This window comes from Pempheris klunzingeri, chromosome 13 (assembly GCF_042242105.1).
Source record: "Pempheris klunzingeri isolate RE-2024b chromosome 13, fPemKlu1.hap1, whole genome shotgun sequence".
Lineage (NCBI taxonomy): Eukaryota > Metazoa > Chordata > Actinopteri > Acropomatiformes > Pempheridae > Pempheris > Pempheris klunzingeri.
Genome location: NC_092024.1, coordinates 3453010 through 3470010, shown reverse-complemented (window position 1 = coordinate 3470010; position 17001 = coordinate 3453010). Strand labels below are relative to the sequence as shown.

Genomic DNA, 17001 nt, shown 5'->3' with positions numbered 1-17001 from the left:
GCCTCAGTTTGTGAGAGCTGATTTTCTGTTTCTGGCAAGTGGGCAAAAGACAACAGCTGGAGTTTCCCTCTGTCAGACAGGCTGCTGTGAAAGATGCTTTGTCTCTGTGTCACGCTGACCGAGGCCAGTAGGATCAGCGGTATGGCCTGGCTGAGACTGGGCCAAAAAGCAGTGCAGCCAAGAAGCTAAGGACCGGTGAATATGGGTGACTCTCAACATGTTGATAATCTGTAAGGTTTTCATGAAATAAAAACACCCTTTTTAATGATTTTTGTGGGCTGCATTTTTTCAGAAATAGTCATTTCAAACTATTACCCTTCTGCACTTATTTCTCCATTAAGTAGCTTTCACTGTTAGCGCTTCAGTAACAGCGTTACTGTTTGTAATTTTAGCTCATCGATACCAGCCTTCACATTCAAAGCGTTCAACTGGCAAAACACTGGGGAGGCTTTATTGCGAAATGGTTACAGGAAGCATGTTTTGTCAGCTGATCTGCTTTAGATATTGCGGGGACTAACAGAACAAGAAGGACCAGCCACAGTGAGCTGTTGGATGAAAAACCTCAAGCTCCTCAGCAAGGTAACCGACTGATTTACTGTGCCCTGCTTATAAGGCCAACTATCGACTGGCTTCTTTATTAAAAACTACACCACATGTTTGTTTGGCTGCACTGTGAATAGGTGCATCTGTTGCTCTTCTCTTGTATTGCTGACAAAGTAGCTGCTCAAAAAGTGTTTCTTCTACTATTAAACCAAATTAACTGGTGTTGGTAGTGACACTATAATGGTACATGTTTGAGAATAGAGCAGTAGTCTCTGGTCTGATGACCTGTCCATTTCTGGTCTCCAAACAGACTGAAAAACACTCAACATCCGCAGTAACAACTCAGCCTGCATTTTTACGTCTATTCATTTATCACCCTGATAAGAGTGTCTTGAAGAAACGAGACAGGTCAGTGTCTTACCATGTGGCTCTGCTGAGACTGGGTGGCACCGTACATAGTGATGCCATTGGTTGGTGGTGCCAGCTGCGGTGTGTCGGATTGGATAAAGCCCCGTCTGTCAATGAGACTAGTCAGAGAGAAACAAGAAGGGGAGAAAGGCGTTGTTTTGTGGGCATTCATTCACAAATATCACACAGTAAATGACATTATCCAATCACAGATTAAACACAGAGCAGTGTAACCAACAGATTCCTTGGGGCACTGAGAGCATTAAAGCCCAAATGTACACATGAAACAGTCAGACACTAGATTAATACCATCTACTACCAGGCTGAGTAAATGTTAGGTGGGAAGGATTAGCAAAGTGCAAAGGACCTTGTGTGTCACTGGTAACACACCATTTAAAGAGATAATAGTGTCTAAGCTGCTACATTTGAGTTTTTGCGCTCAAACCTTCCTCTCCCTCTCACACACACACACACACACACACACACACACACACAAACACACAGAATAACAACTTGGTCATAAATCACTGAGGTCCTGCAGTGGAGCACTGGAGTGAATCATTGTTTCAGTCCGTTTGTTAATGCTGCAGAACTGTGACACAGCTGGTTAGATGACGACCTCCTGAACTCTTGGTATGCATATGCACGTGTAGTCATGGGACAGATATATGTGATTACGCCTTTTTATTAGCCAGATAAAGGGTGATCTGACACAGAACGCTCTCTACTGCACACATACGTGCACGGGTTGGGTGTTAAACTGCACAAGCAGGGTAATCATTCAACAGAGAGTGTGTTGACAGTTTGCTCCGGAGGGACCAAGCTACATTCAGGTGGAAATGGTTTGCTAGAATCACGGAGACAAACTCCGGGAACCTACAGCATCGCCTTGTGTTGCTAATGATGAGTACCGGAACGTCTGCAAACACGGTTAAGAGGAAATGAGCATAAAAACATGTAGCCCGATGCGTTAGAAAATGTGAGTCAATGTCTCAGCAGGGAATGATGAAATGCTTTTGTCTGTGTGTATGTGCGTGAGAGAGAGAGGCAGTGTTGCTTGCATAGTCTGAGGCTGAGGTGAAACATTCCTTTCTTACTGGTGGACCCAGTTGTGCAATGCCTGTGGCCACAGACACAAACACACACACACACACTCCCAGATGGCAGCCACCTGTGCACTGACAACTTTCATTTGCCACCCACGGCACAGGACTTATGGTGAGTTACACTGACAGAATAACGGTAACGGCCTCCATCAATGGTCTTCTTATACTTGATGTCAGTGGATGTGCCTTCATGGGTGTATCTGGTAACTCGAGAGGGTCCAGTATGCATGTGCTACACTAACTTTCTGTTTGTACGTTACGCACAGTTAAAGGAGTGCAAATCAAAAGGCAGAGTTAAAGGCTCCAAGTTCCAAAGGCTCAAAGCTATTTGTGACGTCTTGACAGCGTCACTCAGAGCGCTGTATCTTCAAAGTGGGCAGACTGGCCCATAAAGATAAAAGCAGATAGTAGGTATCTCTGTCCAGTGGGTAAGCACGAACACATTTCTAACCATGATGAAAGAAAAGATAGAGCAGGTTAAGTTGGAGGAAGAACAACCATTTCACAGATGAGTAATGAGAATCGTCGGCACAAAATGCTGAAGTGAAAGAAGCTGTGAGGGAATGTGTAATGTGTACTGACATTTACAGTCACATGGGCATGAGAATGTAGCTGTGACAGTTGGACTGTATTTTTGTCAAATCACATGAACAGCAAAAGTGTGAAATCTAATATATCAAGCCAACTTTGATATTGGATTCGGTTAAAATGGGCTTGAAATCCTTTCCACTCTTGCAGTATCTTAGGCGCTATGTATAGAGAAAAGACTGCAGGCAGGTTCATTTCAAAGCAGCTCCTCACATCAAAAGGAGTCTTGACTAACGCCTCTATTTTAGCCTTTGGAAAAACTGAAAATTACAACAAGGGGGTGGGGAGGGCAGGTGCTGTGACCTATTACAGCGAAGGTGGAAAATTGAGGTATGATAGGGCTTACGTGTCGTTCACAGAGTAGGAGCACATTCACACATGTCATACCTCGGTGGCAGGGGTCCACACAGTGCTGCACAGCAGTTGGTGAATATATTGCCATGGCTGTAGGGGTTATAGTTGTCCTTCCCTCTTTTAGAAGACCAAGACCCCTTTATCTGGAGGAGTCAACACAACATCACAGAACAGTTACAGTTTCAGGGGGATAGATGAATACCCCCCACCCCCATTCATATGATTAACCATCCACAAATATAGTGTGTAGCAGAAACAGAAAGCTTACATAATGCTTCACGCTTTCTATTGCCTATTTCATGTTCATTCATACTCACATCTTCATTGGTGGTCTGGTTGGAGCTGATTAGGTAGGTATGGAAGCCTGAGAGGCCCACTATGGACCAGACAGAGAAGAAACACACCACCACCTCCAGCACAGTGGCACAATGAAGTCAAGAAATAACTTTCTGCCACAGTTTGTATTTAACACATCCTCAGATTTAGTGAAACGGACATACAGACAAGGACGACACACATCATAGAGCCATATGGAGCCCGCGTGGACAAAAAATAGCACAAGCTCTTACTGCTAGCATATTGACCTACAGCCTCAGGGCTGTCCTCCTCTTGCCAATAGTTCCTAGTTACCAGTTCATTTGGCTGGGACTGCAGAACACTGCTCATTTTCTCTGCTCCACATAAAACGCAAAGACACACAAAGGCACTGTCCAAGATGAATCGTTCTGCCTTTATGAAAATGAACTACAGTGAAGCCTAACCACATCTTAGATACAGACTCTAAAAGAATATATATGCAAAACAATAAGACCTACAAATGCCCAGACACTACAAACTCACCACTGGGCATTTTGGAAAAAATTAATTACCTGGGAGGTCTGTATAATATTACACACTCAAATACCATGAGTCAGTCTGTTAGACTGTACTGTAAGAGTCATCTCAACACCCTCACTCCACCTTTTCTCTCTCTCTTCTTTTTTTGTCTTCCAAATATCCTCCTCCTTAGCAAGGACAAAACATGTCATCATTCACCTAGTACAAAAGACTGCTACGATACTATCGACTGCAATTCTCCTTTATTAAAGTCCTGTAGGACACAGGCCGTTATCAGCTTGGCTTGGCACACATTTCTCTGCCAGAGAAACAGTTATCTCACTCAGCCATGGAGAGAAGGGCAGAGGGAGAGACAGTGTCATAGCCCTGTGCTCTCAACTTGATTTGTAGCTTAGAAATAGTGTGGGGTATCATTTAGATTTGATCAATTCTTATTCTGCAAAATTGCTTATTCGAGTTGCCACATCTTGGTTCAGATTCTTATATTATTTAAAAGGTCAAATATCATGCAAAATGCACTTCTTAATGTCTTTTCAACATAAATATGTATCCGGTGTGCCTTAAGACCGTCAAACTCTGAGTAAAGACCACAGACTGCATAAAAGAAGTGGATGTCGCTTCTGGGTCTGAAAAGTGAAGCAAACACTGAAGTGTCTCAGACCTGCATTCTTTCTAATGACCAGCAGGGGGCGACTCTGCTGATTGCAAAAAGAAGTCCGAACAAATGTAAGTCTATGAGAAAATGACCCTACTTCTCACTAGATTTAATACCTCAGTTAACACTTTCCCACTGAGGTAATGGTAGATACAGCATGATGTTTATCTAGCAGATTATTAAGCAGGATATGCTTTAGGGTGGGACTACATCGTGACTAACTTATCAGAGGCAGTCTGTGTGGAACGAACTTCACTTCTGGTTCCAAAAACACCAACGTGGCGACGTCCAGAAGCTAAAAACAGCTGCAACAACCATGACTGGCATAAGAAAATGAATCTGTTTTTTGAACATTAAACCATGTAAACCAGCTCTAGTAGGACCTCCAAATACAGATATGAACTTGAAAAAAAGCAAAATATGGGACCTTTATGCGAAAGGAATTCAAATTCTGATGTTAGGGGACTGCTCCTTACATTCACTATCTGGATTTACAGCTAAAAGCTACAGCTAAAGTCTTTACTGCAATGTCAAAGCAAAACTCTTGATTTGCTTGGATTTAACAAAGTCCACGTGATTATCACTGATGTGTTGGGGCAATAAGCAGACTTACAGAGTATCTTTAACAGCTGTAGCTTAACACATCTCGCACACACTCATCAATCAGACAGGCAGATCAAATCTCACTCACACAACGTCTCTGTAGAAGGAGTGTGGGCAAGCTAGAGCCAGATGAATTCAAAGACCGACTGACTCAATCGACAGAGACAGACTGAGGAGCTGCCCTGTGTGCCGGGTTACCCCGATGGAACAGGACTTATCAGGCGCATGAGTTACGCAAGTACTACAACTGTGCAGAAAACGGCCAGAGTGGTGGATGGAAGTGCTTTGAAAAGGCATGATGCAAATTAATTCTGACCTGCTAAATGACCTGTACGGGCCATTACTGGGCAAGTATATCTACGTCAGGTTGTAATACAATGGAATCCAGGGAATGTCGGGTGATTAAGAGAAATGTAGAGAGAAACAGATGGACAGACAGCTGCAAAAATGTGACTTAACAGACAAGTCTGATTTCAGTGAAAGGATATCTGGCAGGACTATCTTTAAGTGCGTTGAGGAACCCGTGTTGATGGGAGCCTGTGAACAAAGAGAGAGAGTTTCCATTATGCCACTATACACACTGCCTCACACAATAGTGCATATAAGCATTAAAGTACACCCATTGAATGTGTAGAGCTTGTATCAGATATTGAGTACTATACACTCTGGAGCCATTACTTGCTTGAGTTTAAGTGTCAGCAGGATGAACTGATCTAGGCAGTGTGTGCCCACTTAAAATGGCATTCCAATTGAACCTCAAAGTGTGAAGAGTAGGACAGAGCCAGACCACAAACCAAAAATGGTGTTACATACAACTGTATGTGGCTGTATCAGACATTTCTATAGTTCCAATCTGACAGACTGATCATTTCTTTCACTTTCTGATTGCATCTGTGCAAAATTCAACAAACAGGTTGATTTATTGCTGAACTATTGTTTACAGAAGAAATGAAATATTATGATGAAAAGGTGAGATTTTAGCCCCTGAAGCACTGCTGGACTGTGACTAGCTTTGACTTAAAGCAAGTCTGTACGTCCATAGTGAGATTACAACATGAACCGTTTAGTCAGTGATGTTCTCCAACTTGGTCTCAGCCACACCGGGGCAAAAAACACAACTACAATTCAAAGAATTCAAACTGCTGCGACGCCTTTTTGCCAAATCTGTCAACACCACAATAAAATGAAAAAACATAGCTCCAAATACTATTAATCAGCACTACAATTTTCTAGCAGTTAATCTTGGCCCACATTTCGTTCCCAGTGCTGACTGTCATTTATGCATACACATTAACACACACACACACACACACACACACACTGATAGGAAGCCCAACAGTCCACTGCCTGCTCCCAGCTGGAAAGATGGTAACAAGCCAGAATGCTGCAGCTTTTCACTACGCCCACTTACAACCTGCTGGCTAGAAACACACCAAGAGCACAGCCAGGATGAGTGCGTGTCTGAGCACATGTCCTTTCCCCCTCAGCTACTTACGTAAAATGATGTGTGTGATGACGAAGGCGAAGATGAAGATGGTGAGGAAGGAGAGCGAGAGGATGAACATGTAGAAGAAACGGTAGTTCCTCCTTCCCACGCAGTTCCCCACCCAGGGACAGTGGTGGTCAAAACGCTCTGTGTGGAGAGACAGTAACAGATGGAGGGCGAGTAAGAAAAGTTTATTTTGAATACAAGTATGCACACCTCCAACTCTTTCCTTTTATAACACCACACTGCTGCCACAGTGAGATTCCTCCTGTCTGAAGCCTTTCTCATGCACATGTACTCTTGTATAAAAGCCCCATTAGGAATCAGGTTTGTGTAAAAGTGGTCTAGGTTTTCTCTATCGGGGATCAGGTTCTAACAAAATGACCAGGTTGCATCAGTGCATGTAAACGCACACGGCGAGTATGGAGCTGTGAGACATTATAGGAAAAGGGAAGTATCCGTCTGGGTCTTTGCATAATAACATACACCTGTTTAGCATAGAACAAACCTGATGTTTGTCTGAATTAGCTCATGGAAGTCACAGGCTGGTCAATGTGACTGTCGATGGTTGAAAATCTGTCCCCTTCAAAGTGGGACAGTGCAAGGTTGAGAGGGTGAAAGAAGCACTTTGCTGGTTCAACAGACAAAAGTGCCCCCAGTAAGACCTCAATTTAACAATGTTTGCAGATGTTTGAGGAAGTGTAGATGAAGACAAAGGAGAGGAGAACGCTGCTGCTTTCCTTCCATAGAGATCTTGCAGTAAAGAACGACTGCATGCACTCTCAAAGTGTTCAACTACAAAACTGTGCTCCAGCATACTTACCTTTTCACTGATAATCCAAACAGCGGGGCACTTATTGTTGGTGAGGACATTTAAAGAGTCCTATCTCAGAGTGCGGCCGCTAGCAGTGCACGTGGTAGCTACTAAAATAATTAATCAGAGCTATTATTTGTTTATGATGTGAACTGACCTGCTTTTGTCTTTATTAACCAATGCCTGGGGACTGCAGCCTCTAGTCAAACAGAATGAAAGGGGACAGCTGCAACTCGTTGCATCTGAATATCACAGCCTGTCCTGATGGTCATTAATATTAAGTGAAAAACAATGGCAGGAGAGGAGAAGTGAGAATTTTGAAGTCCTTCTGTGAAGAATGTTTTGTGAGGATGTGTGAACCAGAAGCCAGTTCTACTAATATTCATTCATTCACTGTCAAAATGAATTCAGCAACTCTGTTTCATAGTGATCTATTGAATCCTTATTTATGTGCCAATATTCTTTTGATGCATTTTTTTTTTCTTACATAACTTCATTTCCCCAAGAGAGTCATCTAATGTCATTTAGTTAAGCACATGAGGAAAAACACTGGCAGCAAACACACCTCAAGTCAACCACAACATCCCAACCCACTGCCCACACATAAACATGCGCCAACACTTGAACACTACAACTGGAATTAAAAAGACACAAACAGTGAGACCGTCTTAGACATCTGTAAAGTATATACTGTGAAGAAAAAAACAGCAGGGCTGAAGGCAAAGGGAAACTGCCTCTGTGTGTGTGTGTGTGTGTGTGTGTGTGTGTGTACCATAATTCTGCGCTCTTATAAGCTTCTTCTATCACTCCGAGGGGAATAACCCTCTTAAAAAGGAAGTGACATCCTCCACGTCCACCAGGGAGGCCCTATCCATTCTGGCTGCTAACTTATTGAAGAGCTTGTTAGCCCCTTGGCGTTTACAACACCAGAGGTGGAGGTGGAGAAAGACAGCGAGACAAGTCCAGAGACGGGGGAAGCACTCATACCACTCTTTCCCCCTTTCCAGTTTAAGAGCAAGTCCCAATCCAGTTTGTTACCAACGCTGAATCCTGCAGACTTTTAAAAAAGGAAATGCTAGGGTTATTGAAACAAAAATAAGTTTCCCCTGCTCTCATTTCGCATCATTTTTCTCATCATATCAGTGAATGTTGGTCCTTTTCTCCTGCATATGACTTATTCCCTGTGCCATCATTCATACAGTTTATCTTTCAAGCCTCATGGTGAACCCTGAGCTGACCGACCCCAGATTTCACTTTGGGAATGTGGAGCCATGGAACTTTGAGGGCAGTTGGGAAAGTAGTTCTTATGAAAGAGAAACCGGTTAAGACAGACATTCATCACTGGAGCTCATCGCTCCCCCCCCCACCTGAAAGACGGGCAGTCCAACTATGTGTCTGTTTCTCATTCTTCATTTCCCTCCCATCTGTGGCTCACAACTATGATCTAAACATAGTTTTTAGACCTCATGCCCAAGGATTTGGATTCATAAGATCACACTGCTCTGAGTCCATGTTTGGTCTGGAAAAGCTTTTAAAGCTTCTTCTGTGATTGTAGTGGTTTAAATCTGTTGCTCATGCTCTATCTTATAGTACTTTATGTCACATTTTTATCCATTTTGGATTATAACAATCCATCTAAGATGTGCACGAATTCCACCTCTGTGTATCGACGCGTATAGCCTGTTTGTGAAAACGCCTGCCCTCCCATATTTTTGTTCAGCTGCCAGACTGCCTTCCTTCCTGCCAGAGTGCATCTGCCGCATCTGATTACCACCTCCTTGTCTTTTTTTCCTGTGTTTACTACTTCCTCATCTTTGTCTCCCAGGGTTTCAGTCAGCCCCACTTCTAACGGGGAAACAGACATTCAAAGAGGGAGTTGCATCTGATGAGGACACAAAAACGTGATGTCTGTGAAGAGAGGCCAGACTCAACCATTATGCCGCTGTTGTCTTTCTGTGGTTCTCCTGCTCGTCGTAACTATTCCCTCCCTCTCCTCTGTGTGGATGCCAATGCCTCTGAGCGCATGTACTGTATATTCCCAGATATGCATCATAAACTAAACATTTAGCTTGGCTTGTAAACTCACATACAAATACAATATTTGCCATTCTTACAAGAAATAAGATGATATGCATTTTTTTCAGATAAACCTAAAGATTAAAATGAGGCAGCAGTTTACTTGTTTATAAGATCTACACTGACCTACTACTACTACTTTCTTAAAACATAGACATATAAACAGGTGTGAGATGGTTAAAGCTAAACAAATCACAAACTAGAGGATTGGTGATGGTCTGGACCGTCTCCATTATACTAAGTGTCTGACAATGAATGTGAAAGGCAGAAAATATCAGCCAAACACGTCCAGAGAATAGCACTTTCACTCACCCACACAGTTGTCACAGAGGCTGCAGTGGGAGGCACGTGGTGGTCTGAAGATCTTGCAGGTGAAGCAATATTTCAGCTTGACTGTCTGTCCGTTGATGACCACCTCCTTGGTCCTGGGCGGAGGCCTGTAGCCTGTACTACCATTAGCCACATCTTTGGAAAATCAAAGAAAGAAAAACAAGAAGATATAAAAGAGAGAAGACAGATAAAATCTCATTACTGCACAGTGTTTTCTATGAGTTTCCCTCAGGGCCTAATGGACTCCCATATACAGTACTATAGTGTGTGTGGCACTATAGGGGTGGGTGTGTGTTATGAATATTCCTTTTGTGAGTAAAATGCAATAAAAGCCAGGAGGATAGCTACAATGGATAAATTTCACTGCTAGAACATGAAGCAAGGCATGATGTAATATATCACACGGTAAAGTTTTAGAAACTCACCACTATAAAATCAATACAAAAAGTTTTATCAAAAGTGCCTGAAAATATATTTTAAAATGACAGTGATGTTATAGGTCAGAATCTCTTTACAGCCTACTAAACTTTTTAGTCTTCATTAAGTGTAGCACTCCGTTCCTATAACAACCTCTTCTTAATATACTGCATGAGCAGCGCAGCCCAAACAGTGGAAAGCAGCACACTATACGAGGGCTACAGGTTACTTATGGCTAGCAAAATTCCAATTGTAATGCAGTCTCACCAGAATAATTGTCATACTACTTTAAAAACCTAAAATACAATAATCTATGCAGAATTTCATGTTTAAATCATTATTTCTTCAGCGCAATGAAATGGAATTTGTAAAATCCGCCACTTGAGACGCTCTAAAGGTCTCAGTTGAAAGTTAAGTTGAAAGGTGAGCCAGTGGTATCCACTAGGTTTCACTGTCTAAGGAGCAATGTGTCCCCAGGTTGCCTGCTATCATTTGTGTCAAGACAACTGAACCCCAATGAGTCTGTGGTGAAATTAAACTGATCTGCAATTATCTTTAGCTCTGATAAAAGGTAGCTATCAATTACTTTAAAATGCATTAATATGGACAAACCACACAGCTCTTTGTTTTTAATAAGCACCACCATTTTAGCTCTTTTCATGAGCCACACTGATTGTGCTGCAACTGTCTTATTAGCCAACCAGAACCACCATTTGTTCCAGTGACTGCAATGTAACCTAATTCAGGTAATATGAACAACACGCTGCAATTCAACATGCACTTAACACCACAATCCACAGACAGTAATACAAAGAAGAAAATGGTGGCAAACTGCTCTGAATAGTTTTTGGTGGAGTAAGACAGCGATGATGACAGGCTAAACGGTAAGCATGAGAGCAATCATAGTGATTTTCAAGCCATAAAAGGTAGAGCCTGTATACCATTATTGCTCAGCCGGCTTTGGGCACTCTCACGCACCCTGAGAGTAGGAGATATCGTGTGTAGGCAGATCATTTTGAGATCATTTACACAGAAACCCATAGCATTGCTAACAGGGTGCTTTGTGTGTCAATGGGGGAGGGGGAGGGGGGGTGTATAGAGGCTTATGTGGGTGTTTGACATTTCTAAAGGAGAGCAGAGGAAATGCAGCCAGTGAGTTCTGTTCTACTGAATTCATCTCTATTGTGATCAGTGCCTACAGAACTCTCTCCTCCATACTCCCTCTGCTCCTCTGCCCTCTCAGCAGACTCCACCGAGGAAGACAACAGATGAAGGGAGTGTGTGAAAAACTGAGAGCACAATTCTGCTACCAGTGTTGAACCACCAGGAGAAGTCCCATGGTTTATGTATTCATACCGTTTACAGTAATATCAGCTCCTCTCCGGTGAAATGAAGAGCTATAAGAACACACTGTGGAATCCTCCTGAAGCATTTCAGAAGACCTCTTATGAGATCACAATTGGAAATTTTTGATAGCTACAGTATTTCTGAATCAACTACTACAGTTGATGGTGAGACAATAAAACTATCTATCTATCTAACATATATTGCTTAATATCTATTTGTTTGGTTAACTACCAGGCTAGCAACAGGGACTAAGCATCTTGGAAGCGTTTTCCAATTTTTCCCCATTCTGCTGACATGGCATGAGTGCAGCGATAGGCAACACTATCAGTTCAAATGAAGACAGACGTCTGGTAGCAGTTCTACATTCCCACAGACTAGCAGACCAAAAGTACCAGTGTCCTGGTCAAACTACTGTAGCCTCAAATCATTCTCTACAACATGACTTTAATTCAGGACAATCACTCAAGCTTCTCTTACTGAAGGATAACATGCATTGGACAATATGAAGTGAAAACAATGCTAGTGACAACTGTTGCAAATAATGAAATCCAGTTTGGTTTGGTATATTATGTTTGTTCCTTTACAACCCTCAGGAAGACAGAAATACCAGACGAAATATCAATGAGTCACATCATTTAAATATGTATGTACTATCACCATTTCCCAGAAGGACAAAATCCTTACAAGTGAATGCCAAATCAACGCAGACACAAATCCTGACCATAACGTTTACTGCAGAATTATATTTTGACACCTTTCAGTCTCAACAACAAGGTACACAGTTATTGCAGGGCTGTTTCGTTGTGTTGCATTACATTGTTCAGATCCTGCTGATATTCACTAGATATTATCACCTATCACCTATTTACTTTGTCCACACACTAATATTCATGGCCAGACATCAAAACCAATGCAAACAACATCCTGTAGCTCAACCGTGGTCACACCTTAAGTACACTTCACCCAGCCAATCAACATTCACTACATTTGTAGTAGGGCACAGATGCCTGCAGTAAAGTAGTGGGTGAGCGGGGGTGTCAAAGTAGATTTTCTGCTACACAAAGCCATTTGTACACTTCTATCCTGGCAGCCAAAGTTTAACCGTACATCAGCGTCTAGTGGGAGATCCCTCAGAGAGAAAGGCCAGGCCGAAGAGCTTGAAGCTTCAAAATAAAGCCAGGTAGACTGGGAAGTACAGAACACACACACAGAGACTCACACACTCAGTACCCACTCACACCTTCATACACAAAGTTAAATAAGGGGCTCAATGTCAGCCAAGCTGTGGCGTTGCCTGGTGAGGTATAAAGGGAAACTAATTGCTATCCTGCTGTGTATGTGAAGGAGAGAAAACCGGGGCCTTTAGCTTCACAGATGGAATAGTGTACTGGAATATAATGATGACGGCTAACATACAGACGTGCTGACCTCAACCTGCCTGCAAGGATGTAGGACTAAAACCAGAAAGGCACAAGCCAATTCTGTTCAGACAGGCAGATATTTCAAGGTCTTGCACACAAAAGGAAACTACACAAAGACAGGCTCAGACACACCATCAAAGTATGAATATGAATCAACAAAATATAAATCAATAAAATACATGAAAGACCTATTTCAAATGATAGGATTTTCTCATTCAAGAACATCAAAAAGAAAGACTAGCTCTTTCTAAGCTCTCCAAGTTTAACAGCACAGATATGGCATCATATTTGATTATCTGATGCTGGTGTTCTAGCTGGGATTTTACAAACCATTTGGAACATAATCTTACATGATGTCTCATAAAAGTCATAGAATGCTGAAGGTGAGCTGTTTCTGTGCTGCTGGAGACTTTACAGTAACAGGCTATCAACCAGTGAAGCCTCATACTGCACTTTAAGGTATTCTGAGTGTTAGAAAAAGACATTTAGATGAATAAGTCAAAACATGTGGCAAAGGTTTACTGCCAAAGTTTCACATCTACTGCAGTGATAATCTATAATTCTCAACATGGTAGGTGACAAAGAGTTTTGCAAACTGGAAACCATGTAAAACTAAAAGACTTAATATAATCTGTCTGAATGCAAATGGTTTTTAAAAAGGTAAGAGACAGCTAAATCCATACATATTTATTTTCATTGCATTCCCTTAAAAAGGTTTTCATTATGTCTAAATATTTTCATGATGTTTGGATATCTGTTTGTTTTCAGGCTTCTCTTTTTTCTCATAAAAAGGGTAAATAAATACTATGACATTGAACAAGTCCACAAGTCTCTCAACAATTCCTCCAGAGCAACATGGCTACTGCAACCAATTTATCAAAAACTCAATTTTCAATGTTTTTGTTCAACAGAAGCAGCAGATAAACAGCCACCAAACATGCTCAGGTGTTATTTTCTTTTCAAAGTGCCACTATTTTCTTCTTTGAATAAATTAGAGCAAACACTTATTTCAGGGACAACTGAACTGGTGCTGTGTGCTGCCCCAGCAACCACCTGTTGGCTCCATGTCTTTACACCTGTGCTATTAACCTCTCTCTGGTCCAGTCTGCTTTGTGTGGTTCCAAACTTGTGATCCAGGCAGGGACTCTAAAATAATAGCATACTCCTCGTATTCATCCCCTTAAATAGCAAAACCTGTATATCACTCCAAATTATAATGATGTCACTCCAAATGTTCTAAACAGTGACAATGTAAGGATTACTTAATTGACTAAATCAAGGCTAAACACAGGTTTATTAACTAAATAAACTTTTTTGTGCTGATTTTTTAATTAACAATTTAACAGGTGCTATTGATCATCAATTCCATATGTAGGTTGAAACACAGTCATTAACTGAAACAGAAATAGCTGTAGGAGGCTCAAAACTGGGGGAGGAAGAGCCAAACTCTGATACCAAGGTGTCACAGGTCGGTCATCATGGCAAGACTGAGCAAGGTAGTTATACTGCATCAGCAAAGTCTCTCCCAGGCAAAGGTTTCAGAGCAGACTGGGGTTTCAACATGTGCTGTTCAAGCTCTTTGATGAAGCACAAAGAAACGGGCCATGTTGAGGACCATAGACACAGTGGTCAGAAAGGAAACTGCAAGTTTGCTTCCCTTCTAAATCTTAAGATGTCCAGCAGGGCCATCAGCCCAGAACCAGCAGAAACCAGTGGGACCCAGGTACACCATCTACTGTCTGGAGAAATCTGGCCACAAGCTGTCTTCATGGAAGAATTGCGACCAAAAAGCCAAACCTCTGACGTGGAAACATGGCCAAGCCACTAAACTATGCATGAAAACATTAGAACTGGGGTGCAGAAAAATGGCAGCAGGTGTTCTGGACTGGTGAGTCACATTTTGACATATTTGGCTGCAGCAGAAGGCAATTTGCTCCCTAAAGGGCTGGAGAGAGGTACAATGAGTGTCTGCAGGCAACAGTGAAGCTGTTGGAGGTTCCCTGCAAGTTTGGGGCTGCATTTCTGCAAATGGAGTTACAGACAGATACTTATCCATCATACAGTACCATCAGGGAGGCGTCTGATTGGCCCCAAATCTATTCTGCAGCAGGCCAACGACCCTAAACATACAGCCAATGTCATTAGGAACTATCTTCAGCGTAAAGAAGAACAGAGTCCTGGAAGTGATGGTGTGGCCCCCCCCACAGAGCTCTGATCTCAACATAGAGTCTGTCTGGTGTAACATGAAGAGACAGAAGGATCTGAGGCAGCCGACATCCACAGAAGCTCTGTGATTAGTTCTCCAACATGTTTGGAACAACCTTCCTGCTGAGTTCCTTCAAAAACTGTGTACCTGGAAGAACTGATGCTGTTTTGAAGCAACGGGTGGTCACACCAAATATTGATTTTTGATTAGATTTTTCTTCCGTTCACTCAGTTTGCATTTTGTACATTGATAAAAATAAACAATTCTATATTTTTGAAAGCATTCTTACTTTACAGCATTTCTTCACATCTGCCTGAAACTTTTGCACAGTACTGTATGTGTGCATTGTCCTGCTGTTGTTGGGAACCGGGAATGTGGGCGAAGGGTGCTTACAGCTAAATACAAGCATAAGGCATTTCTGCCATTGTTTTGATTACATGTACATTAAATAAAACTAGTTCTAAAAATGAATGCACCATGCCGCAGGTCAGGCTTGTTATTGACTTCTTCAAGTGAAAATACCAAAATTACATTTGAGGAGTGGAGTAACTTTCAGCTAGCGCCGCTGACGTGACTTCAACTTCGCAAAACACTTTGGTACTGGAAATTCACTGAAGAGGAATTTCTTGTCTGACCTCGCTCTGAAGCAAGCCAAGAAGAGTTGCACCTGCCATACACCTAAAACAGCAGAGAGAATGTTTTTCAATTTAAAGCTATTCAAATTCAAGACTACGTGTTTAAGCAGCATGGCACAGAAAAAAAAAACTGGCATGCTAAGAGGCCCAGACTTGAACCTGTACAGCTGAGGAGTTTGAACAATGCAAAGCTTGTTGAATGCAATCTAAATAGATGTGCTGGTGCTTCCTCAGAGGAATGTGGGACTTCTGGTTGACTGCTGTGCAAACCCATTTTTATTTTCCTTTAATTTCTGATGTGGCTACAACACAAAACAGCAGCATCAGTATGGGCTGGTAATGTGTGCGAAACACTACGTCGTTTCCAATTTTCTTCTACTGTTACTGTTGAGTGGGCTGCAGGTATTTAAATATCCCGGCATTCAAAAACATTTCAACCCGATGGTTTGATTTTGTGACCGAAATGTATAACCTGGCCTGTTAAGTCCAACTCTGGGGCGCCATACCCAGCAGCATCCATTGACTTTGATGCAAATAAAGCACCAAAACACAAAACAGAGAGGTAGTAGCCTATTACTGAATCACACACGGTGTATTTCATAATAAATAAGGGGAAGGAAACAAAGTGAATAGTGACAGTGATGATCAGCATGTCTTGACCAATGGCCTGTTCAGATATCGGACGAGGCTAGAATAATTTCAGCAACACTGCTGCTGGACATTTGACCTATTAAAAGAGCCGGATGAGATCCACAGGGAGACAAAGGCGGATAACCAGTTGTTACTGAACGTATTGTTGGTCATGTGGTACTGCCTTTACCAGAACCTAATCTGATCCACGTACAGCATACACCGTGGGCTGAAGCTGAAGTGCATGGAAGTAAAATGTGTGTGTGAGAGAGACAGAAAGGGCATAATGGATGGAACAAGAGAGTGCAAATGATCAGCATAAAGGGGCAATCAGTCCAGTCCGATTACTCAACATGTTTGTTTTCCATTGTCCTGTTTTTGTCTTTTCTCTCGTGTGCTAACACAAAACAGCTCTACAGTGACAGCTCTATTCCTGTAAATGCCTCTGCTCTTGTCCCCTGTAGCTCCATCATCTGCAGACTATCATTTCTGTATCTCGTGTCCGTGTAACTGTAAACCTAGAATACCAGCCAACAATGAAGCAA

The 17001-nt window shown here is 42.2% G+C and overlaps 1 protein-coding gene across 3 annotated transcripts in view; it reads right to left on the bottom strand.

Annotated features, from left to right (window-relative positions):
- The window catches only part of LOC139211800 (palmitoyltransferase ZDHHC14-like), a 46009-nt gene that overhangs the window by 6144 nt on the left and 22864 nt on the right, over positions 1 to 17001 (bottom strand). For all 3 annotated transcript variants that reach the window (XM_070842194.1, XM_070842195.1, XM_070842196.1), the window contains exons 4-9: positions 9783 to 9935; positions 6590 to 6727; positions 5583 to 5631; positions 3317 to 3419; positions 3033 to 3142; positions 965 to 1070 (exon numbers count right to left, since the gene is read on the bottom strand). In XM_070842194.1, coding sequence (XP_070698295.1) covers positions 965 to 1070; positions 3033 to 3142; positions 3317 to 3419; positions 5583 to 5631; positions 6590 to 6727; positions 9783 to 9935 — 659 coding nt within the window. The remainder of the gene's footprint in view (positions 1 to 964; positions 1071 to 3032; positions 3143 to 3316; positions 3420 to 5582; positions 5632 to 6589; positions 6728 to 9782; positions 9936 to 17001) is intronic.